We start from the raw sequence: 25,972 nt of genomic DNA on the forward strand, positions 1-25,972 counted from the left end.
ACACTTTCACTGACTGGGGTATGGTCACACATTTCATTCAATATCAAACTTAATTTATGGCAAATAAATTATTTCTTATATATTTGTTTGACCATTAAACTCATCTTAATCTTAGTGTACTTTGTAAATATGTCATATTTATGTGAAGTCTGTAACATCTTGACATCAAAGTATAGACATTGCAAAATTCAGTTTGGAACACTTGCAGAAACATTATAAAAGTACATAGTAAGCAATAGTGGCAGTTTGTTTTGATCTCAGATACCTGACCACCAAAGTCTTGGCTACATGAAGATGAATAAATTGTGTAGTTGCAGCATTCATAAATAAGAAAAACCTAACTCATGTCACTATTTCTGGGCTCCTTTCATTGAATATGTAGCAACTTTCATGTGTATGCATGAGCCATTCACACCTGGCCACATCCCCCCCCCTTTTATGGTGCTGATGGGGATGTAACTGGATCGCGTTTCACCGTTGTGTTGTTCATTACATTACCATGCAAATTCCATTTGAATACGCAGAAATGCGGCTATTTAGAATGCGAATCTTCAGGTAAGGGAAGGCACTACACACCCCCGATGCAGGTAAAACAAAGAAAGGTGACATGCTTTACTTTTTTGCTGATTTAACCTAATTTTAAAAACTTTAATACTTCCAACAATTTATGTTTTGAAAAGACAGAACACGGATTTAACCAGCATTTTTTTTTTCCAATTTCAGCGAGATATAAACTGAAATAGATGCGAAAAGTACGCTATGTCGCCACCGGCGCACTCAACCCCAGAGGGTTAAGGGCCCTTCCATGGGCTCGGCTGAGATGGAGCTACTCTGCTTTGGCAACCTTACAGCTATGGGCCTAACCCACTGTGCTATACTGTGCCCAAAAATAATGTAGCCATCCTTGGACTTGAACCTTGACCTTCACAATTCAAGAGGCAGCACCTTATGCAGTGCTCTGAAATGCTTAGTGTAGGTTGTAGTTCTTGGTGTTTGGAATGTGCCTCACAAGCAACTGACCCTCTATCCTGCGTTGAGGGGGACATGGCCCGGCTTTATGGCCCTTGTGAGTATAAGGGGGCTCATTCAAACCAGCTGAGCTGATGTATATACGTCACGGTTTATCCACATGTCGCGCTTCCTGGGCCATTCCGCAGCCCTTTGGAGATGCAGGGCATGCCTGCTCCTCATGCACGCACACACGCGCACACACACACGTTCAGCGGGCGACCGCAGGACCCGGAGGTGCCATGTAAACAAGGGCAGCACATGTGGGGCCGGTCTCCATTCAGAGCTTAAGCCCTGGAGGCGTGATGTGACAGCTTTGCGCTCTGACTCACCCTGTTATTCCCGCTCCGTGTAGCTCAGCCTCAGTGGGAGGGGCCCTGCTGTGCCTTGCCCTCACCCCCTGCTCAGTGTTGGGGATTGGCCACCGTGGCCACAGTCAGCCATGGGGATCAAGCAGCACCTGATGATTCCTGAGGCCGGTATGTGGAGCCCGATGTTCCTGTCAGCCTCAAAGCCTGTCTGTCGGAGGTACTCTGGTACTTTCTGCAGACCATTCAGTTGTGTGTCACCTCACCATTTTCTGTCCACTTTCGGGCTTAGGGTTGAACTGTGATGGGGGGGGGGGGGGCGGTGAGAGGGAGATGGGGGGGAGTGAGCAGATATTCAAGCAGCAGCGCCCTCTGCAGGTGAAACGCTATCAGCGTGTTTCCTCTCTGCAACTGGATGCTGCTGTTCCCCTGAGGTAAGAGGATGTGCCCTCCCCCTCCCCTCCCACAGAGAGGAGAGGGGCATGCTGGATAGCATGTGGACCAGCCCACTATCCACATAATGGGGGAGTCCCAGCCTACCTGTGCCCACAGTCTCATGCCCTCCATTTCTCGTTCTTCACCGCAGGGTTGGCTGAGGTGACATCTGCCACGTGCCGCTTTCGTTGGCAGACAATGGCAGTCTCTCATTGACCACCCCACACCCAGACTGCGGTCTGGCGGGTCAGCGGGCTCACGGAGGCAGGTGTGGTTGGGAAGCGATCTGGCAGACAGACATGAGCATCTGCATGCTTCATGCCATGCGTGACATCATCAGGAGGCGCCCGCTACATCGCGTGCATGTCCTCAGAACCCCTCCCAAGCTGACAGTATGAGCAATTCATTTTGACAAAAGTTAGAGGCATGAGGAGCTCACTATGCCTTGACAAGAAGCGTGAGGCCAAAACTTGAAAAACAGACATCATACTTCCCCACATGCCTTAAGAAATTTGGTGTTCGTTCTTGTAGTTGAAGTGCAAATCTTCTCTTTGACAGGATCAAGCAAAGCCTTCCGGGAAGGCCCTGTCTCTCACCCAAGTCAAGCGTTCAGTCTAAGCTATATATCAGACCCCCGAAAGGCCAAGTATGGATGAGAATGATGTTTGACTGTGCAACTATGTTCCTGTAAGAGCATGAGGAGGCCCTCTGTGCTGTTTATAAGTGTTATCCTGTGAGAGTCTATTTATATTCCAATTGTGTAATGGTTTGAGGGCAGGGCTGGTAACCAGTTGCACCCTGAACGGCTAACTTGGCTCATGTTTCCTCGGTGAAAAAAACACTTAGCTTCCAGAAAGATCGGTGCCGAACGTGACTCTATGTTGTATTGACAAATAATGGAGGATGGGAGTGAGAGTGAGGAGGGTTAGGCGTTCAAAAGCCTAGAGGGGGGAGTCATCTAACACCCCCCCTGCCCCCCCGCCCCCATGGCTGTAGTTAGATTTCAAAACACCAAGTCTGCCAGCTTTAGCCTGCTTCTGGGAACTCAAGGCTGCTAGATGTGCTTTGATATTTTGCTGGCCCACTCTGTAGGACAGCACCCTGCATACACATTCGTCAGTTTGGCTTCTGTGGTGGGAGGCATGGCCAAGTGAGCAGGTATTCAAGCAAATGGACCACGGTCAAGGAGGTCAGTGATTAGCATTTCACCAGAAGCATCACGCAGGATGCATACATATACATTTTACCAAACACTCACCAAGATTATTTTTATAGGATTTCACAGCTCTGATCTCCACCTGAGGAAAAGGGGTGTGATTTCACTGGAAACAACTGAAAGGTAGAAAGTGTCTGAACAAGGTGTGTACGTGCATGTGTGCATCTGTATGTGTTTGTATGTGCGTGTTTGTTGCATGGATTAGGTTTATATAACTTTATGGGGACCAAATGTCCCCCACAACGTAATAAAAATCTGTTTTTTGACATTGTGGGGACAATTTTTTGGGTCCCCACAAAGATCTGTGAATGCAATCAAAAAAGTTAAAATACCAAAAGTCTCGTGGTTTGTTTGATTACTTATGGGTAAGGTTAGGGCTGGGTAGGGGATAACGTTTTCATGTTAGAGTTTTCCCCATAGAAATGGATGGAGAGTGCCCACAAAGATATAATTACAAACCTGTGTGTGTGTGTGTGTGTGTGTGTGTGTGTGTGTGTGTGTGTGTGTGTGTGTGTGTGTGTGCATGCTTTCATCTGTCTGTTGTATTTCTTGTGAATGCATCTCAGTGAAGGTTCTGCATTAATCCCTGGTTTCATATAAAGCACAGCCCGTTTCCCGTGCTATGCTGCCTTTTTATGAGGTTATGATGGTCTGGGCTTGAATGTGGTCTCCCCCCCCCCACTAACCCTGTAGGGTACCTTCGGTGAGAATGTCCTAAATTGGGGGATTTTTTTTTTTTGGGGGGGGGGTGTTACTGGCAAAGTGAGTGGAAAATAAAAATGAAGACGTAAGGCCTGAAATATGGAGTAAAATAAGTGGTGAGGGAGATGCAGGGTGGTTGGTGTGAGACAGCCTGCTTCTCATTACGGAGCCGCACTCAGCTTCAGCTGCCATGTTTGCTGTGAGTCGACCAGGAGCCTGAAACAGACCTTGTTTTTGTGGGGGTTGAGCTAGTGGTTGACGTCCCGTGCCAGAGACTCGTTTGGCATGACTTTACCTGTGTGCACACTGGGCTGCGGTTAGGGTCTCCCTTACCCGCCTGTGCCAGGATCAGGAAATTACTGCATGCTGACTGCGGTTCTGTCCACGGTTGGGGGGGTAAGACCTGGGCCAGCAGGTCTCGGCTGTCATTTTCACCCCCCACGCCACCCTTCTTGTCACAAAAGAGGGCCGCCCTCATGATCACCGCGGCCCCGGAAAGTAGATGGGGGTTTTCCCCAGACTAAACAAAGCTGCTCACTGTCAGTTGGGGGGTGGGGGAGGACAGGATACCTCACAGCGTAAATACAGCCTGTTATGCTTCATGGATTCTGCCTCCTTACTTTAGAAATGAGATAAATATGCTTTAACTGAAGAGCGTTATGACTCAAAATGGCTGCTGGAAAAGTGGGTGACTCTTCTTGGTAAATTCGGTCTGAATGCCCATAAAGATCTCTGTCCACTCTCTCCCGCTCTCTTCCTCTCTCTCTGTCTCATTCTCTCTTTCTCAATGGATGGGGTATGAGGGATGCAAAAGGAAGATGTAAGACAGAGAGCGGAGGAAGAGCAGTCATTTTTACATGTGAGGGAGGACAGAAATGAGGAGTCAAAGCTCAGCACAAACACTGGCGTGTTGTATGGCGATTTAGAGTCCAAAACAATGGCAAGAGGCCAGTGCAGCTCAGTACGGCAGTAGAGTGTGAGGCTGAGGCTTATCGAGGACAAGCAGGTAAATGCTGGATACTGATAACATTTCTGTGCTGACGTTTCTCTGAGAAACATTCCCATATTTGACAGGAGCAGCCTCTGCTCTCGTTTATGTCTGCTCATGTCGAGCCGAGTCACAGAGAGCCACAGAGGCAGATGGTAAAGGTACTACACAGGCCCGCTGCTGCCAGCCACGGAAGAAGTGCAGCTGATTGTAGAACAAAAGCCTCTATGAGTTGGGTCATTGAGTCCTGCGCCAGGCTTCCCAAACCCACACCCTGCCAGCTTGTGATATTGGATGCAGGATGGGGGTTTCTGCGTCTTGGTTGCAGATGGTGACTTTTGTCTGGTGGTGTAAATCCCTAGCTTCTGATCGGCATATCACCAGTCACCTCTTGTTCCGGGTGCTGTTTCTGTGCCCTTCCAGTCGATGGCGTGGTCGTGTCAAAGCCAATGCCGGACACAAAGTGGTTTTGGCTCAGAAACAGGAAGGCGAGGTCTGGGAACTGGAATGTGAGAGCTCACAATGGCCCATGTGTCAGTCAGCAGACAGCTAAAAGAAACAGCAGCAGAGACAAGAGGAAGGGAAACTGAAGGGAACCAGACCAAAGTTGGGCTGGGTGTGTTCCCCAACAGGGCAAAACCCTGCATAACTGTGCCGCCTACGTTTGTGATCTGATTTGTGCTGTATTACATTACTCTTCAAGGGAAGAACTAAGCATTGTTTAGCTGTGCAGCACATCAGCATTTATAGCCGAGCATCAGGCAAACATAGCGGGGTGACCAGGACATCCTGTGTCCTGCAAATTGGCACTCTGTTGGGTCACCTGTCACAGGCAAAGCAGGGAAGATGCAGGAAAACAGGCCTTCTCTTAATTGGAGGGACTGGATGATACTTAGTCATCTGGCACTATCTACATGTTCTGAGTGGCCCAAAAGCAGCACAGGGCGGTTTTCAAAGGCTTTCTTTAGGGTGAAGTTTAACGGCCTCCTCTCCTTTCCCAGCTGCCCTCCGTATCACAGCTCGACTCTGCCTGCCCTGGGGAGGAGCTCCTCTCCATCCAGTTTTACTTTTTCCAGCTTTTTGTTCGCTTTTACTCTTGTGTATCCCAGACAGGAGTCACTGCCTAAAACGAAAATCCGTACTGCCCCTGGCCTCCCGCCCCTGACCTCACAGGGAACCTCCCATCCTAGATCTGCCATGCTTCCCTCTGAGTTGTGATACGCGGTCAGTCAGGGCAGAACAGGCACCTGGGCTGCCTTTCTGCTTCTGCCTGTAGAAACTTTAGTTTTTTTTTTGTTAATATTTTTGCTTCATCTATTTCTTTTGACTCATCCTTCGCCCGTATGACCCTCTCCCACGAATCTACATTCCTCAGATATCTTATGTATCCTGAGGCGCCAGGCCTGCTGCCCCACAGAAGCTTCTGGGAATAGGTCTGAGAGGCATTTGGTGCTTCACAATGTCATTGGTGCACTGACCTGCCCGTTTCCAATCACAACTGAAATGCCCAATGCCACACATACGTCACCTGTGAATACAGTAGAACACAAAAACCAGCATGTGTGTGCATCCATGTAGCAGCTGGTTATTCAGTACACCCCAGTCATGTCCAGTATATGAAACTTCAGAGGTTGAAAGGGCACTTTACACTTTATGACTGTAGAGGGGGTGAAAGAGTCTTGGAAATGTGGGCATGTCTCATTTTCTAACTGCAGGGGGTGAAAGGAGCTCAGAAATGTGGGTATGTTTTACTTTGTGAGTGTAGGGGGGGCTGAAAGGGTCTTGGAAGTGTGGGCATGTCTCACTATCTGACTGTAGTTAGTCCCTGTAATGGCAGGGGAATGTGCAGTGCTAAAAATAGCAAGCCAAAGCCTGGCATTACCCTGAAACAAAGCCGCCCCAGTGCAGAGTGAGCCAGACTCTGGGCTGGGCTCAGAGTGGAAAGTGCAGATGTGGAAATGCAGATAGTGTGCACTCCACCCCTCAGACGTAGACAGTCTTCAGGTCCGGACTTGCTCTCTGGTGGAGGGGGGGGGGGGGGTCCATGATGACACTGCCATAGAAACAAAGGAACCATTGAGCGTCAGGTTCTGTGAGCATTAGTAACCAGCGGGGGTGCGATGGGGAGCAGTGTGTGATCCTCGTGGGTGTGTCTGTGGCTGAGGGGGGTGTGTCCTCTGCATTTATAGGCAACTGGGTCCCACTGCTGCCACTGTTTCTAATTAGAGTCATAAAGTGTGTGGTGTGGGATTAAAGTCTGTTTGGCAGTGTCAGAATTAAAAGCAGCACTGTTCCCAGGCTTCTCCACAGTCAAGGGTGGGATCACAGCCCCAGAACCAGACCTGTCCACTTACTCTCACAAACGGCAAAGTACGAGAGAGCAACTGGCTTAATGAGACATGATCCAAGGAAACTTGCTCTCCATGCAAATAATTATATGACTGTTCTCTCCCACGGGTCATATGATCAGTATCACATGTGTCCTTACATAACTCTGTGAGCCCACTGGAAACATGATTTGCACATAATGTACATTATTAATTTAAATGACTGTGACCCTGTACTAGACAAGCAGTATAGAAGATGGATGGATAGATTAAGCTTATTATATTAACAGCTTAATGAAAAACGGAAATCGAGCCTGAGGTTGACTGTTGTTTTGAATGCATGTTAGGAATAAAATAACTCAATGGTCCTGGTTTTCTCTGTGACGTGCTTCGGAGTCTCATGAGAATTGTGAAGCTTTTATAAAAACTGCCCGAGTGGAAAAAGCTTGCAGGCTGAATTATTCAAAACTTTTCTGGTGGCATTTATCGTTTGGAAGCGGCTAGGGACTGCCAGTCTCCCCGATGACCTGGCAATGCCATTCGGCTCGGCCCAGTCTCCCAGGCCAGCTGCCAAGGACCCCAGCTCACTTTGCTGGAGGGCCTTGTGGAGGCCGGGAGAACCCCTGTCAGAGCTCAACGAAACTGGGAAGCACTCCAAGGTGTTTAATAATGGAGTTCAGGTGCATGAGCATGTAGGCCCATTCCACACGCGATGGTCCTAAATCAGCCAATGAGAACAGAGTGCCCCGTCCCACGAGCCCGCCTCTATCATCGGCCTGCTGTGAATCACGGCCTCTCAGCTGCTCTGGGAAATGATGTGTCAGCTGGGAATGGGCTGGGGCTCTATGGGAGCCCGGTCATGTGATTCACCAGAGGGTCCTGAGGAAGTTTGGGGGCCGGGCTGAGTCTACCTAGCACCCAACCCGCCCACCCCCCACACACACTGTCACAAACCCAGGCCTTTTCCTACATGCTGTATCACAGGAAACAGGTTGTGTTTTTCATTCTTTCACTTCTGTTCATTAACAGGGTGGAGGGTGTCTCGGTTAGGGCTGTGAGGGCTGTCTGTATGTCAGAAACCTGGCTTTCTGCCAGCACCACAGAGCCTACCCCAGGTTCCCACCATGGTTAGGGGGGCTTTCAAGGAGCTTTAACCAAGTCTCATCGGGAGAGGATGCCACCCATGGGCCAGGCGACAACAAGGGAGGTGAGCCACGTCCATGAGGGTGCAGTGTAGTGTCACCATACGTGACGGATCCTAAAGGAATCCAAGCGAGCATCCCCAGAGTCCTGCCAATGGGCCTGAACAAGCTTGGGCACTATGCAACGCCCAGAGAGATTACCATGCCAAGATCACACGGGCCGTCAGCTGGCAATGATGTGATCAGCAGTCATTTCACCATTGGCCCCTATACCCATATTGCTTCAGGGACTGGCTCACCCTGCTCTCTCAAATGCACTTTGCTTTGGATAAAAGTGTCTGCTATATAGGAAAATGTAAGTGCTACTGTGTCCGCATGAGTGGAGCGCCTGCCCGTCGGGCCTTCCTTATGTACCAGGTGAGGAACTCGCCTTGTGATACTGATTAAATATAGTTCATCTGTGCATTTCCCAATCCAGTACCTTTGAAAAGCTTTGGACTATGTTTGCAGGAAAAGCAGGTCGCAGATATCCAAGTGCAAAATGCTCGGTGTGCCTTGACTTTGTGGTTCCTTTTGCCGCTCCAAGAGCACAGTAAACAAAGCCTTGTTTGTTGTTTACCTGGTCCGGTCCCTCATTTGCAGGATGTCATGGAAATAGCCTCCTTCGTCTGCAGTGGTTGAACCCTGTTTGTCAGGGTCCGTGGAATGGAGCTGCCGCCCTGCCTGACGCAGAGCAACCCTTCACCCAGATTAGAGTGCTGACCTGAGCGTTTCATCATCATTCTGCTGCATGGCATTGCAAAACAACAGAAACCCCCTCCCCCTGCCTTGTTTCTGTGTGCCTTTAATTTTCACGGACAGATAAAGCGATGACAGTATACTGCCTGTGTGGACCAGGCTTCATCTGCATGTCTCCCCTCACCCCACCCACCTCACTTTCCAGTGCTCAGGGAGGCAGCCCCCCAACAGCAATTATAGTAACCGTCAAACCTGTGTTACTCTCAGGGGACTCCATGGGCTGGGGGTCACTACCAGCGATGTAGAAGTTTAGTACTGTGATGAAATTTAGCCAAGTACAGTACAAAAATTTCCCATTTCATGCTAGGGGTAGCTGTAAATGTGACAGCTAATGCCAGACTTGCCAGAAGCCATTTGAAGCTTAAGTGTAACTATAGAGCTAAGATTTAGCCTGCAGGAAAACAAAGCAAAAAGGTTCTGAGGGGCCTGGCAGCCATGGGTTAGCATTAAACTAACAAAGGCCTGGAATCCACTGTATAGACCTGGGCTGGGTGGGACTATGCCAGGCTAGACCACTGTCCAGTAGCCTGCTAGCCAAGGCTAGGCTAAGCTGGTGTGGTTTGTAAGTCACATGCTCACTCATACACTCTCAAATGGAGATGCCGTGGCTCCCAGTGATGTGAGAAGACTTTCAGTTGTGCCCAAGGAGCACCGTACTAGCGGGATGTATCACAGGACCTCTCCACAAAGCCCTAGACAACACGGCAGTCCTTATGCGGCACCTTCACTGCAGCCTTCTTGCCTTTGTCTTCTAGCTGCTAAGGTTGAGCTTACAGTCCAAGACAGGCTACCAGAGATGCAGAGATATCCAGAGAGCTCATACAAAGCCAACAAAACCCTTGAAAGACCCACATAGACCTATGTGGCATCTGCAGCACCTTAGACACGTTGTTTGAGGTCCCCAACAGGGATCATTGAGATATTTTTGAGCAGCATGGCACTTGCCAGCAGTAACCCATGCTGATTTTTACACACCTGTATTAATGTCAACCCAGAAAATGACATCAGTAGCCAGATTTCTCTTTAAGTAAAGGGCTTTTTGGCTTTTGTTTCCGCCCCCCCCCCCCCCCCCCCCAAAAATCAGGGGTAAATATCTGTGTGCCATGGGAATTTGCTAGATGCTTCTTTTTCTGTTCTTCTCTGTGTGATTCAGGGTCTAATAAGCAGCTAGCACTCCAGAATTAGCACAGCGTTGCCTAGAAACCCAGTTGTGCTGACAAAGCTGCACCTGTGTACTAGGTCTAGGGTTGCCACCTTTGGTTTGTGAAAACCTGGGACACTGGAATACACAAGTGGCGGAGAAGGGGGGGGGGTGTATTCCACAATGCTGTATGTTTTTCATTAATCTAGTAATTTAAACCAGATGTGAAGGTTGTCCAATAGGAAGGTCGCTTACCTCTGCTCCTATTAGACAATCTTCATATTTGGCTTAAGTTATCCAGCTAACTGGGAAATTCTGCTTTGTTGAATACCCCCCACGCCTCCTTGATTGAGCCCATTTCACTAAAATTTTCTCTTTTTGCCCACTCATAAGAACATAAGAAATTTACAAACGAGAAGAGGCCATTCGACCCATCAAGCTCATTTAGGGAGAACTTTAATAGCTCAGAGTTGTTAAAATCTTATTTAGCTCTGATTTAAAGGAACCCAGGGTTTTAGCTTGCGCTGCACTAGCAGGAAGACTATTCCATACTCTAACTACACTTTGTGTAAACAAGTGCTTCCTCAGATTCATTTTAAAATGTTCTCCCGCTAATTTCCACATATGGCCACGAGTTCTAGGATTTGGATTAATATTAAAATAGCCATTTGGGTGAACAGCATCCAGACCTGTTAGAATCTTATATACTTAGATCATGTCCCCCCTTAGTCTCCTTTGCTCAAAGCTAAACAGATTCAGCTCAGCTAACCTCTCCTCATAAGACATTCCTCTAAGACCAGGAATCATTCTCGTCGCCCTACGTTGCACCCTTTCCAAGGCAGCAATGTCCTTCTTAAGGTATGGTGGCCAAACCTGCACACAATATTCTAGGTGGGGTCTTACCAAGGAATTATATAATCGTAGCATCACCTCCCTTGACTTAAACTCCACACACCTAGAGATGTAACCCAATATCCTATTGGCCTTTTTTATTGTTTCCCCACACTGCGAGAGTGGGACATGGAACACTGAGTTATACATTGTAAATCGCGTTTTCTTTTATGCTGGTGGCTCATCCAATATTGTTTTGTCAATATCAAAATATCGCCCATCACTCCCCCCGTTTCACAGCACTGACAAAATAAATAGAAAGTCTTTTTAAACTAACATTACTACTAGCTAGCAATTTATAGTTTCCGTGGGTCATGGACATGAATACACATGGCAGAACGACAGCTGCCACAGTTACAGCAATAAGGTAAGATTTTCTATTTTTGCTACCAATCAAACAAAATATAGACATGGCCAGTCATTCACTGTGTTGTACCTCCATCCATCCATCCATTTTCCAAACCGCTTATCCTATTGGGTCGCGGGGGGTCCGGAGCCTATCCCAGAAGCAATGGGCACGAGGCAGGGAACAACCCAGGATGGGGGGCCAGCCCACCGCAGGGCACACTCACACAACATTCACTCACACATGCACGCCGACGGGCAATTTAGCAACTCCAATTAGCCTCAGCATGTTTTTGGACTGTGGTGGGAAACCGGAGTACCCGGAGGAAACCCCACGACGACATGGTGAGAACATGCAAACTCCACACACATGTAACCCAGGCAAAGACTTGAACCTGGGTGTGTTGTACCTGTTTTTAACCATTTACAGACACATAATTGGATGTATAAACATAACCAGGAAGAAAAAAGAATAGAGGTAGAGGTAAGTGAGGTTTTATTTACAAAATTTTAAATGACAATTTTCACAAAAATCCAGAACAATTCATGTCCAAGGAAAGAATAATAATTTTCTGGGACAACTGCTCAAAAAAGAGAATATTCCCAGGAAAACTGGGACATGTGGCAACCCTAATTGGGTCACAGCCTGCGTGACCCATCGGTGGAAACCTTAGCTTGTTTTTATCTTAGCTTTTATACTCTTTGACTAAAGGCACTTTGTTTGGTCAGAAGTCTTTTGCATCAATAGCAGTTTTGTGTCCGAATCCTGTCCTCTAGAGGTTGTTCCTGGACTCTGGTTCTACGAAAGGACCTCTCCCACCTCAAATGTGCCCAAGTGTGGATCAGTGGGGTTTTCTCCATTGTGTCCCACTGTGATCTCTGATCATACCCTATGACATTTTGCCTGAATTAATATTTTGTGATAATTAATCTTCCGAGACATGAAAAGCCATTTCATCCAAATTGTGAGGGATAAAGTTATGCCCATGAAATATACCTCTGGTCTCCATATTTTACAACCTAAGACAGGATGACTGGAAAACCATTTGTGCAAGCAAATAAACACAGTTTTTGTTCTTGTGTTACATTTCGCTAAAGAGAAAAGGATTTGCACAAGATCTGTGAATGTTGCCTCAGTGTGGTTTGTCAAGTGGATGTGTGACTGGTTGTGTTTGTGTTAATAATAGCAGGTCCACTGGAAAAGTATAAAATCACAGCTAGGGAATGGAGCCATCATTTGCCATACTGTAAACTTATCAGCGGCAGCATCCTCCTGGCTGGTTTCCTTGTGGCAGGTCAGCGGGTTTGTCACGAAAACCACTGCTCTGCATCACGCATGGGGCCTTTTTCACAAGGCCATTCTGGGAATGACATCTGGAGCAATCCAGATCCTGGTCTCGCTCTGCAGAACACCGCACCATGTCCTCCCAGTTGTTTTTGCTTAGCTTTCCTTAATCCTGGTACGTTCCGGTTCCCTTTGAGGATGAACAGGGATGGAAAAACAACAGAAGGAGGGCCAGGGTAAAAAAGGACACAAGTCTCTTTCCTGTAATCGTATAAACCCATCTCAGATTGCTTTCAAGTCTCTCCCTGTTTCCAATGACAATCGCATGAGAGGATCGCAGCAGCAGGCCAGGGCTCCATGGGTAATGGGAAAGAGTGTCTGTTATTTGGGCCATGTGAGAGAGGTTGTGTGTTCCCTAGCAGCCTACTTTCATTCACATGCTCTGTTGGTGACGTTGTCTCTTTACCTCCCTGCAGCGACCATGAAGAATGGCAGCATTAGCTGGCCAGTAGACAAGCCCTCATCTTCCGGATCTAACGGAATGAATGTTCCCGCCACCAGCGCAATCAGTTTCTCGGAAGGGGACTTCCTGCTCCAGGTGGGTGGTGGAGTCATCAGTCTGCTAGCCAATGGATTCCAGCCTCCCTGGCCTGCTCCTTTGTACTCACAGATGACTGGCTGGCCCAAAGCATGTGATCTAATCTGTTTGAGTCTGTTTTTTCTTTCAGAAGTGCAAACAGACATCTGAGTAGAGCAGTTAATGTACAGCATACAAACGTGGCCTTTAAATTCAGTCACTGCAGATCCAAAGAGAACTCAGCAGAAAAGACTTATAGGAATATTAACAAGCTGCATAGCCTTGTGGCTTTGTGGAGTTTTCGGTGGTCGATAATTAACCACTGTGACATTCTGCCAGTAGCAGCCATCCCAATCTGCTTTCTACAGAAGCACATGCTGTATGCTTGTATTGTGGTCTGTCTAAAGCCCCAAAAACCAAACTCGCAGGGCATAGAAGGAGCACCCACTGTTGATATTAGTTGCAGTATCAGGAAGATGGAGACAAATACACAAAAGCTAAGAAAAAAGATCTCCAGCCCTGTTTAGTGTCCTTACATTTAAAGAGACCTGTTGGTGGTTTTGGGCGAAGCGTGTAGCAGCTAGATGACCGAAGCTGAGTCTTGGGATTCCAAAGCCCCAGTGTTTCCTCCTCTGACTTTTTAATACGCAACAGGCTCCTCATGTGTATCTCCACACTGGCGTAGCTACCTCATGTGCAGGTCAGGAATTTAAAGACATGTTTTGGACACAGGGTTTTAAAGCTGAACCTATTGAAGAGATGTCATAATTCTGGAAGCGGCTCACATAATACTGAGTACACTGATCCCGAAGATTAGCAAAGTTACTTTTGTAATATCCGTGAGATTGCCACCTGAATAAACACACCTGACTCAAACATGTCAGCACAATGCCATGGTAACTGAGCATTGGGGTCTGGAGAGCATTCGCCAGCTCTCTCATGATGACAAGTCACACTGTTGCCATGCCAGTCAAACAGGCAGCTAAATGACACCCACTTTTTGGCTGGCTCTACTTCTCGTAACACTTAGAGGCTCTCAGCTGGCTGGTAACCACCCTCTCTGCTTTTTTCGGTGATCGGTGTTACATGACCAGGAACAACCCAAAAGGGTCTCTTCAAAGCAAAACTGATAATGACTTAAAGTCAAAGTAGTCCTGTTTTGCTAGGTAGGATGGTACCCATCACAGTCACAGATGGGGTGCCTGTTTTCCTCACAGCTGGCTCAGAGTGTGCCACACTTACTCAGGCTTTGGGCAAACAAGGTCAGCAGAATGATCAAAACATGAGAGTGAGGTTTCTGGTGGGAGCCAGATGATCGCAATGCATGCGGTAATGGAAACGAAGAGTTCACAAGAAAACCCAGTGTACATGTGAGGAAAACAGAGGGAAATGCAAACAATAGGCCCAACAGGGCCGCCCTGACAGCTTGGTCCTGCTGCTCTTGTCACAGGGAACAATGCATGACCTGTTTGGAAACATGGTGCTGTTATGCAATGTTTACTCTGCAAAAGCCATGCTTTATCTGTTAGACACCTTTCACGACTCACCGTAATCCCTCAAACACATGAAAAGTAGCCTTTTTGTGCCCTGTGTACCTTAGTCTATAATTCAACGCACGTATGTTTGGATGTGTGGGAATGTATAAATGTGTCTTCTACTGTGTGTTTTCACTGTGTTTGTGGGTGTGACTCCTCAGGGATAGATGCACGTGTGCTGTCTGTATGCAAGCTTGCATAAGACCCTGTGTTTGAGTATTTATGCATATCCACATAGTATAAGCATGAGTATATGTGTGTGCACCATTATGTGAGTCTATGTGTGTCACATGACCATAACAGTCATGGCCCTTCCCCCAACAGGCACTGAATGGCTTCGTCCTGGTGGTCACCTCAGAGGGATCTGTCTTCTACGCCTCCCCCACCATCCATGACTATCTGGGTTTCCTGCAGGTGAATGTCACCATCCTATCCTATCCTTATCTCAGCCTTTCTGCACCGGATGAGATTTGACTTGGCACCTCTGTGGCGCCTCAGACTTGCCTGCACGTTACCTAAACATACGATGAGAAAGTGCTGACTGAAATGTTTCACAGAACCAGATAAATTTTTTCCGCTTGCAGAAAATATCAGAGCCTGAATTACATGGTTTCACTGCCTTTTTTTAGCTGTGTTTCACAGCTTTTGTCATTAGTGATGTAATTCATCCCGCTTTGTGCACATATGCTCCATTTGCTGTGTCAGTCTCTTGCAATCCTGTGAGGACACACATTTAGAAATCAGTATTACCCTCAAAATTTACGCTGATCACCTTGATACTGAATTAAGCAGCACCCAGCTCCACTTCACCTGGACTTGGAACTGATATCTGTCAGCCTCAAACCTACTGCCTCTGTAGAGAAGGGCATACGGCCAAGTCCCAATGCTCACGAAAACATTACAATGCCAAAATGCTCAGGAAAACATTACGAATGATAATAAAATGCCAACCTCCACGTAGCTGTGCTTTCGTATGAGACTGATGGACTATTTATTTTTCACAATGAAACTGAGAAAAATAGAATATCAGGTCCAAAAGGGGTTTGTGTCATCTCTGCATCTGTTTGCTTAACTCCCTTTTTCCTGTTTTGTAGTCGGACGTGATCCACCAGAGTGTATTCGAATTGATCCACACGGACGACCGGGCCATGTTTAAAAGTCAGCTGCACTTCGCCCTTAATCCCACTCATTTTGGTGAAGAAGGCGATGGGGAAGGTGTGTAGTCTTCAGTCTCAATGCAAATGCTTCTGTTACAGACTACCAGTTTGCTGATGGCTGTGGTCTCCCTGTTATTCACCAATTGCCAGGCACACATAGTGGTGGCGCAGTGACCACCGGCAGTGTCATCACCTACGACCCTCACCGCATCCCCCCGGAGAACTCCTCCTTCCTGGAGAGAAGTTTTGTGTGCCGCTTCCGCTGTCTCTTGGACAACTCCTCCGGCTTCCTGGTAACCGCCAGTATCTACTGCACATCACCTTATGTCGGCATGGGTCTTTGAGCCCTTGAGCTATTAACTGGAAGGAAACACTTGAAGTGTGTGAGTCATATGGGCAAGAGAGGTCTGTGTAGCAGGCTGGTCATGTCAAACTTCTTCCAAGCCATTGCTTGAGATCTTGATGCTGTGGGTCAGAAAGTTTCATTGTGGTTACTGGCTACCCAGGTTATCCCTGTAAACTCAACTTCAGCAGGACTTTCCTAAACTAAGGATTCTTTGGAACAAAGGTTTTTAGCCATTACTTATAATAGGATAAATGACCTTGGCCAGCATTTATCGATTCTTCTGATCAATGATGTTTCTCATAGAAAATGTTGTTTTGAATGGTTACAGTCACCAAATGTCTGTTCATTTATTCTTATGACTCTAGTGGGTCATGAAAGCCTGACAGTGTCAGTCATGATGGTGTTTAGTTAAGGCCAAATGGACAAACTAGAATATGTTTATCACACGCATTTATTTTCAGAGCTAACAGAATCTGTTTAGAGTACCCCGTTTGAACTACTGGATTCGTTTCTTTAAAAAATGCCTTGAAATGGCCGCACTATAATTGAATTTGTTGTAATTTAAAAAAAGGTCTTGGTAGAAGTGGAAAAAGACTCCACAGCGATGCCGAGAAGCATGTTTTCTTTACATCCCTGTATCTCAGTGCCAGAAGTGTGGCACTGACTCAAGCTACTCCTGCTGCTCTGTCCTCCATCCAGGCCCTGAACTTCCAGGGTCGTCTGAAATACCTACATGGGCAGAACAAGGTGGCCGAGGATGGGACCAAAGCTCACCCCCAGCTAGCTCTGTTCACCATTGCCACCCCACTGCAACCGCCCTCCATCATGGACATCCGGATCAAGACACTGATCTTCCAGACCAAGCACAAGCTGGACTTTACACCCATAGGGATTGACACCAGGTAATACTGACACTTGACCATGCTGTTATTAGTGAGGATTAATGGGGCCCCTCTCCCAGCTCAAATAGTGTGCATCTTCTTGCAGGGGGAAGGTGGTTCTGGGATATAACGAGATTGAGCTGACAATGAGGGGATCTGGCTACCAGTTTATACACGCAGCAGACATGATGCACTGTGCAGACAACCATATCAGAAGTAAGTGTTCACACGCTGTTCATTTGCATGTCTAGTAAAAGATAAAGCCAGACGCAGCTGGTACTGTCAAGGAAAACAGGGATCAGCCATGACTCTGGTTATATACCTCACTGAAATAATTTTGGGTGATAGACTTTAGATGTTTGAATTAGTTAAGTTGCTATACTTACAGTGAGGTCAACAATCTTTTCTCTGGTGTCCTTAGATGTCTCTTTGGTATTTCCCGTAGTGATAAGGTTGAAGATGTAGACAGGTTAGTGACCCAAGAATACTATTTAACAAAGTAATGCCATTAAATGACAATGGTGGCTTGGTATCTGTTAATACTTAATTAAGTACTACTTGTGCTCTGTTAGTGCACATATACTTGACCTAATTTCTTGCTGGCTTGTAGGGGATCAAATACTTATTTCCCTAGATAAATGACAAACTGGTTTGTAACTGTTATATAATGATTTTTTCTTGTTGATAATCTATCTTTTGCTGTTTAAATAAACATACCAGTGAAATTAAAGACTTCTCATTTCTTTATTAATGGGTCAACTTAAGAATTTAGCATGGGGTCAAATAATTATTTCCCTCACTGTATGTGTCTCCTTAACTTAAGACACTCGGGTGAGATCCCATTTTCTGGCTGATTTTTGACTGTTTTTTTTCCTTTTAAGGTACATTAAGGTGTCCAATCCTGATAATTAATAAGGTGTCCAAACCTGACTGTGTCCTTCTTGTTCCTCAGTGATAAAAACCGGCGAGAGCGGCCTCACGGTCTTCCGGCTGCTGACTAAGACAGAGGGCTGGGTCTGGGTTCAGGCAAATGCACGGCTTGTGTTCAAAAGTGGTCGGCCTGATTTCATTGTGGCAAGTCAGAGAGCCTTGACGTAAGTACCCGGTAGCCTACACTCTCCCAAATCCTGAGACAACCACCCAACCACCCTAGCTTCCTATGATGACTTCTGGCTCTCTTCACAGAAACAAAGAGGGAGAGGAACACTTCAGACAGAGGAAGATGCAGCTTCCCTTCAACCTTGCTACGGGCGAGGCGGTCCTGTACGAGACCGGGCCAACATTAGACATACCAGATATTAACGCTGAGACTACGAAGATCCAGAATATGTCTGATGCACAAGGCGTGGATCCCAGCTCACTTCTGGGGTTGATGCTAAAACAGGATCAGTCAGCATACCTCCCGCAGCCTGACCCTCAGATATCCATGGACCAAATCTTCATGGATAGCCATGCCGTGCTCAATGTCCCAAGCAACCACTGTCATTTTGGCACCCCAACGCTGGACAGCAGAGTCAAGAAAGAAGTGCCAGCTAAAGCCATGAAGGAGACTCTGGAACACATCTTGGAAGACTATGATGCCCTCAGGGATCTGGAAGTGGATGCAGAAGAATTGGAGGAATGGGAGAGTGCTTTACTAAAAATGAACATCAGCAACAGTAATGAGCCTGTGGAGCTTGACAGCATTCTTACTGATGACATTCTCTCATATGTAGAGGATGCCTTTTTCATGGGCAAAGCAGACAGCCAGTATAGCACTGAGCAATCCCACTCCAATGCTTTTGTTGAAACATCACAGTGCCTGCAAGGGCTAGAGCTTCAGGATACAGTGCTATCCGACAATGCACCTATTATCAGTCAGAATGATTTGATGAGTGTGACTAGTCAGAACCTGGTAGGAACAGAAAGCTCAGGTCTCAGCTTGGAGGATCTCCTGCTTTATGGGCTGAACAATCCCACGCAGCAGACACAACCAGAAAGAGTGTTCACTAAAGTTTGGGATGCACCAAAAGTCACTTTCCAGAATGGTTTTAGTGGCAATGACTTTGAATCTTGTGACCACAGGCAGAACTATGGCCTTCCCAGTCCGGAGGCTGGTTTTACTCTCATCAAGCAGAATGGCCTGGAACCGTACTCTCAAGGACCTCTGCAGCCAGCTCGTAATGTGTACCTAAATGGCACAGTTCAGCCATTTCACAACCATATGCAGCCCTCAATGATGGACCACCCAATAGTGTTCCAGCAACAGAATAGCACTGATGTTTCCACTCCCATGTCCTCCAATCAGGAGAGGGAGTGGAGCCCTTCCATCCCTAAAACTAACTTTACAGGCAGTCTGACAGAAGTCTACACTGATAATGTGAGTCCATCAGCTGCCATCTCCTTTCAAAGGCATTTTCCACCTCAGACCCAGACCAGCCAAACTCAGAGACTGCAAGCTTGGCAGCATCAAAAGCAACTTCCCCGAGCCATGCAGAATGGACACCAAAGTCTACCCAACTTCTATGGCCAGAATGCCACTTTCCAGGGGAGTGCTCACAGGGTCCTCTCATCACCAAATACACAAGCCTGTGCCACCAGCTGCAGGCTCACACCCAGCCTGTCCACCATGTCTAGCACACCATACTGTTCCCAGCTGGGGCAGGCAGACCTCACGCCCCAGGCAAACAAGAGCTGCATGTTTGAAGGCATCTCACTGCCACCCATCAATGGAACACACTTCAATCACACAGGACTCTTATCATCACAGAAGGTGGCACTTCAGCATGGCCAGACTATAGTACCAACCTCGTGCCTCTTCCAGAGCAGCAAGGATGGACCCAGGGTTGATGCAGTCAGGGTGGTGCAGGATGATGCCATCATCACTGGCCTGCCGTGCAAGATGACCACTGGCTTCACCCCGGAGGGCCTCCAGGCCCAGCAGCAGTACCTCAACCAGACAGAGGTAATCATGCCCCCCATGCATAGTGTTGTTCAGGGGAAAGACGCCATGTGCATTCAGCTTGGGTGTATACTGTCATGACCTGACATTTCAGTTTTGCTCTTAGTTTACCAGTGTTCAAAGCTTTATATACACCCCGTGATGAAATTAAACAGTGATTTGCCAAAAACATTGATTTTCTAAAAATTCTATTCACTTTCTACTGCTATTTTGTTCAAGCAGTAACAGGAAAAACATCTAGAAGTGTGAGCTTGATTGACTTAGAACAAGAATCAGACTTCATTGGCTAAGTAGAGTGGTAGAATAGAACACAAACTTAATTTGTTCCTGAAGGCTGGTCTAGTTGATTTGGTTGAGGTCCAAGTCATATTTCCCAATAAGATCTAATGTAAATTAACTTAATCCATTCCAGAAACCCCAATTAAAATAATGAAATAAAATAATATATATAAGACCTCCTATTGCGACGTTCATATTGACTGACTGAAAATTCAGGCTTTGGATCTTTGGACAAATGCATTTATTTAAAAGCAGGACAGACACCTGAATGAATTAGATGATATTTCCATCTCTTCTATTATCTGGAATGGCTTTGACAATCCAGGTCCCAGCTGTTTCATTCATGGGTTGTTGAGATATTTTTCATCACAGAGCTCTGTGCCTTCATCTTGTTATTCTTCTCAATGTCTTTCACAGGTACCAGGCAGTTTGACAGGAGAAAATGCAACTTTTGCCTTCCCTGCTATTACAAATGGGACTCATCTTTTATCCGAGAGAAATCCAACCAATTGCTGTGACTTCTAACGGGGGGTGTCCGTGCCTGAGAGAAACAAACATGTCCTGGGTGCCTTTCATGGACATCCATCTCCTTATTTTTAACAGTCTACGGTTCACACCTCGGCGTGATCGCCTGCACCACCTGGCACACCATACCTTCCAACGGCATCACGTTGGGACCTTTCAGCTCTGTTTTCTGTTATTCCTGCTTGATCCCCAGCTTTACAGCAGCCCTTACTGAGACTCTGTGGACATGTCAGTAAGGGGGACGGGTGCAATCTCTCAGATTTTACAAATAGAATCTACCGAGGGAATGAGACCACACTGAGTTTCTGAATACACACTTAAATTCTCTCTACACACAGCCGGAATGTGAAAGGAATCCAACTGTCTTGGTCTTATCTAACAGTCAAAAGCTGTGACGCATCATAGTATTTGTACTATATTTTACACAACATTTAAAAAAAGAAAAAAAAATCTTTCATTTACACAAAAATATGTAGTGGCTGTTATCTGTTATGATCCTCCTATCCAATTTTTCTTCTCTTTGTTGAAATAAGATTAAATTTATTCAGAATGTTACGATGAAATATTTATGCAGTTTTGTTTTGTCGTGTTGTTGCCATTGAGCCATTTAAAGAATTCCTTTATGTCTGGTTTTGTCCTCCACGGATGCTGCTTTCGTCTCTGCGTGTGCTTCTGTTGGTAAGAGAACCTGAGGAGATGGATGATGTTGGAAACAAGTGCACAGAACATGTATGTAGAAGATGTATAGATATGTAACTTGGCAAGCAGTCAATAGAATAAGATACTGAACAGACAATGAAGCAATATGCAAAATATCGTGGCTCTTAATCATTGTAGGCTTGTTCCCCTCCGCTTCACACTAGCCCTTACTACAAGCTGAACACTGTTTACACTCATGGCAGAGTCTGCTGGGAACTAACATGTTTTTTTGGCAGTCACCCTTCAATGCAGGAATTCATCATTCAGCACAGAGCCTGATTACTCCGCGCACTTATAGTTTAAGTAATTTCCACATGCAGTCGTACAACAAATGGCCACCGGATCGGGACGCGCAATGCCGCGGTCTTTTCGAGAAAAGCGCAGGCAATTATGCAGTCCCTTACCACCACAATGTGTATTTTGTAAATACGTATACTAAAAGTGAATATGTTGTGTGCATTTATTTTATTCGATGTGAGTTTACGCTGAAACATGACTGACCAGTTTGTTCGAGTCGGGAATCCCTGAATCCATATGCAGATTTGATGCCGTCGCTGCGATTAAAGGGCCTATTCTGCCATATGCCATATTCTGTGTTTATTATTAAATAGGTTATAGAGATAAATGAGACATAGACTTTAACGCATTTTTGTAGTTTTCACCGTAAGTAGTTCGGCTGCTGATTAAACGGGACTCTCCAGGTAGATTACATGTAAACGCACGTGCTCTTGGTTACTTTTCTCTCTCTAAAGCAGAGAAATATTTTTTTTCTTCTTCTGTAGTTTTATTTTATTTGCATGCTGTTCTTGTTATTATTTTTGTTGTGAAGGGACGCCCACCGTGCCTTGCAGTGAAGACAAGGAAGTAATATGGCAGCTATCTGATTTTTTTGTGATTGCAATGAGTCTGTCACACTGTGTCGCAGGAATGGCACAAGCTTACCGCAGTAAACGTAAAAATATATATACGTTAAAAGATAATGCAGGAACATTTACGCACATTTATGTGGAGACATTGCAGACAAACAACATGTACAGTACAGTCGTGATTAACTAAAAGGCTTAAAGTTAACATATATACCTTATATTACATGTCCTGTTTATTTTTCTGGTTCGCTTAATCTTTTAAACATGTTATATCGATTTTCAAACCTACGCATGGACATTCAAAACTTTATATACCCTATTTCTCTTTAATTAGCTGGAAAGTTTCGTTTGTTGAAAATTTCGTTTGCTGAATCACATATTTTATTTTGTTTTGGAAACATCCACACACCTCATTTTCGGTTTCATCTCATTCTCCTCTGGTTTTAAACTATACTGATAAACGTTGGCGTGAAGTCTGCAGAAATTTCGTGCGGCCACCGCAGCGCGTGTGCATCACCGTGGGGGGACGCGCGCGTGCCGTTACTTGTCCTTGGCCGCCGTGCACCTGCACGTCTCTCTTCACTTACATCACACTGTCCTGCTAGTTTGATTAGCGATCACAGTATGTGGCCATGCCTTTGGTCAATAAACAGTATAAGTATATTATGTACAGTGTCTTGTTTGTATCGTTTTAGTATCGTGGTTTTGTAAAAGCCCTGCTTTATACTATGTTGTGCATTTTCTACACCACTGCTTGAAATGTAGGTTATCAGTGACAAAATGTATTCTTCATATATTTTGGATAATTCGGTATGTATTGCAAGTTGTATTCTGTTTTGTGCAATGTGTTAAACATTACCCTATGCCTCTTTGGTAGTTTCTGTATTATTATTATTATTATTATTATTATTATTATACTTTTCTGTATTATCAAGATGTTTTTGTCTTTACGCACGTTTGACCAGTAATTGTGCCTTGCTGATTTCCCAAAGAATGCACAAATGATGGAATGGCAGAATTCTAATAAAATACCCTTAAACATTTACACTTCCATGTGCGTCACATTATTAAACTGTCCTGCATTTCAACCTTACATTGGTGTCTACATGTAGGGTAACTACGCATAAAGAAACAGTCATTACTGGCACAAGGCCTTTTCGCTTGTATTACAGTTCTTATTTTTGACGTGAAAGCAACATTTTTATAGTTAAAATATTTGTAACCACAAGGGGGCACGTGTCTTTCCAAAGAAATTCACCATTAAAACTGAAAAGAGAAGGGCACTTACAAATATGTATCATACATCCCTCCTCCAACCACTTCTCCACAGTACTTGAAAATGATAATCTTCGGAAGTGTATTCAAAGTAATCCAGCTGGTATGACACAGCAACATTTGGGCCAAGACTTTCATTTACGTCTTTTCTTTAAGTGTCCTTAGTTAAACCCACATATCAGCTAATTATTGTCAAAACGGGGCTTTTCTTATGGGTATTAGCCCTGCTTGCAATAACCTGCCAAAGCAAACCTTTCTCTTTAGCTGATATTGAACAGTTCTGTTTCATGTGACACCAACAGTCTGTCGGTCACTAGATTTCTTTCACTTACATATCACTCTTCCCTGTCTCTGACTCGGACGCCATGTCCATTGGTAATTCCAGGACTCTCCTCAGTGTCAAGTCAGGACAAGCATAATGCGCCTCAGAACATCTTCTTTCTGCTTCACTTAATGGCATTATTTTTGTAACCCTGCATATTTCCAGCCAGGTCTAAGAATAGCAGGGGAAACTTTACTTCATTCAGTAAGAATGCATCGCAGGAAGTTTGCTAAAATGGTCATCGTTTACTAGACAAGAAAAAAGGGAAAAAAACAATTGGTAGTCTGTGTTTGTCTTAGAAATGGCAGCGGTCCATTCAGAAAAACATTTTGGCTTTACTTGAATATAAAATTAACTCAAGAAAATTATTCAGAAATCCAGATTTCACGATTTCAAGGAAGGTTGTTGTTATTTCACTCAAGTGATACATTTGTTAACTCTGGAAAGGGGATGGAAAGAAGCCAAACCATTCTGAATGTTTTTAAAATCTCATTTCGCAGATATAGTTATGTCTTATGGGGATTATGGTTCGCCCAGGAACAGCAAGCCATATAACTGCCTATGCCTAAAGACTAGACGTCTTTAAGTTGTCCTGGACACCATCAAAATAGGAAATAATGTTCTTGTTACCGTACTTCGAATGATACTAATGACAACAATAATGGTTAAGCTGCTGAAACACTATTTGAACCCCTGACATTGTAGTAATTTGAAAGGGCTTTAATAATACAGGTGAAATATTGAAGCATGACAAACAATTTGCACTAAATGATTGTGTCTGTGCCTAAACAAACACCAGTATTCATTTAGCTGTCTGGTGCATCCAGGGACAAAGCGAAAAAAATGTTTCATCTCAATTTCTCTTTGCCTCATTTCTGAGAAGTGAAACCGCAGGCGTAGACAGCACTGTGTACAAATCCAAATGCAAACCAGAACCTGGTCTGTTAAAGAACTTCTGTTGATAAATATTTTTCTGGAGTATGGTGGTGGACTGAACTTGACAGTATTCAGACAAGTGAGCCTGAAATCTATTTACAATTTTTGAGCCCACGGGCAGGTTAACCAGAGTGTTATAAACAAACCATGCTCGAACCCAGGTGAAACAACAACAGAGGTGTTACATATTATATCAAAGCCCAGAACATTTTTAACGGTTAATCCCAAACGGAGACAAAAAAACTCATAGCTAATAGGATTTTTCTGTGATCCACTAATGCCGGTATGGAAGGGGATCGCTCAGAGGGTCCAGCATTGATCTTAATACATGGTGAAGGGAGCGTTAATGAGACATTTCAGATATTCATTGGCCATGAGGAGGACTCAGTACGCAGCAGTATTACCTCACACCTCCAGGGTTGAGAGTTTGAATTGTGTCTCCCCTAAAGTGGGCTTAACTAATCTTTCATTATGGCACATAATGTGTGTGTATGTGGGGGGATGTTGCATAGAACACCTTTGGTGTGGTAAAACCTGAAACTTCCTTAATTTTGAAACAAAAAAGTAAAAATGCCAGAGGTCTCGTATTTTGTTTGATTACTTATGGTTAAGGTTAGGGCAGGGTAGGGGTTAAGGGTGTCGTGAATGGGACTACGTTTAAGTAGTTAAGTATGCCAACATTGTGTGTGTGTGTGTGTGAGAGTGTGTGTGTGTGTGTGTGTGGATTAAGTTTATATTGCATTGTGGGGACCAAATGTCCACCATAATGTAATAAAAACCTGTTTTTTACGCTGTGGGGACCATTTTTAAGGTTCCCACAAAGATCTGTGACTGCAATTGAAAAAGTAAAAATGCAAAAACTCTTGTATTTTGTTTGGTTACTTATGGTTATGGTTGGGGTTGGGTCGGATTAAGGTTGTCATAGTTAGCGTTAGCATTTTTCTCATAGAAATGAATGACCGATCCCCATAAAGATATGTCTACCCGACGTGCGTGTGTGTGTGTGTGTGTGTGTGTGAGAGTGGGTATACCTATCCTTATGGGGAC

At 45.3% G+C, this 25,972-nt stretch overlaps 2 protein-coding genes across 3 annotated transcripts in view; one reads left to right on the forward strand and one right to left on the reverse strand.

Moving 5' to 3' along the window:
- Window positions 1–23,437, forward strand: part of LOC125722244 (aryl hydrocarbon receptor-like) — a 41,590-nt gene extending 18,153 nt beyond the window's left edge. The window contains exons 3-11 of the mRNA XM_048998471.1: window positions 13,063–13,184; window positions 15,023–15,112; window positions 15,793–15,913; window positions 16,006–16,148; window positions 16,901–17,103; window positions 17,189–17,298; window positions 18,035–18,176; window positions 18,268–20,026; window positions 20,720–23,437. Coding sequence (XP_048854428.1) covers window positions 13,063–13,184; window positions 15,023–15,112; window positions 15,793–15,913; window positions 16,006–16,148; window positions 16,901–17,103; window positions 17,189–17,298; window positions 18,035–18,176; window positions 18,268–20,026; window positions 20,720–20,827 — 2,798 coding nt within the window. The 3' untranslated portion in view covers window positions 20,828–23,437. The remainder of the gene's footprint in view (window positions 1–13,062; window positions 13,185–15,022; window positions 15,113–15,792; window positions 15,914–16,005; window positions 16,149–16,900; window positions 17,104–17,188; window positions 17,299–18,034; window positions 18,177–18,267; window positions 20,027–20,719) is intronic.
- Window positions 1–25,972, reverse strand: part of LOC125723039 (signal transducer and activator of transcription 4-like) — a 340,474-nt gene that overhangs the window by 195,653 nt on the left and 118,849 nt on the right. The gene's annotated exons all lie outside the window — the stretch shown is intronic.

This window comes from Brienomyrus brachyistius, chromosome 1 (assembly GCF_023856365.1).
Source record: "Brienomyrus brachyistius isolate T26 chromosome 1, BBRACH_0.4, whole genome shotgun sequence".
Classification (NCBI taxonomy): domain Eukaryota; kingdom Metazoa; phylum Chordata; class Actinopteri; order Osteoglossiformes; family Mormyridae; genus Brienomyrus; species Brienomyrus brachyistius.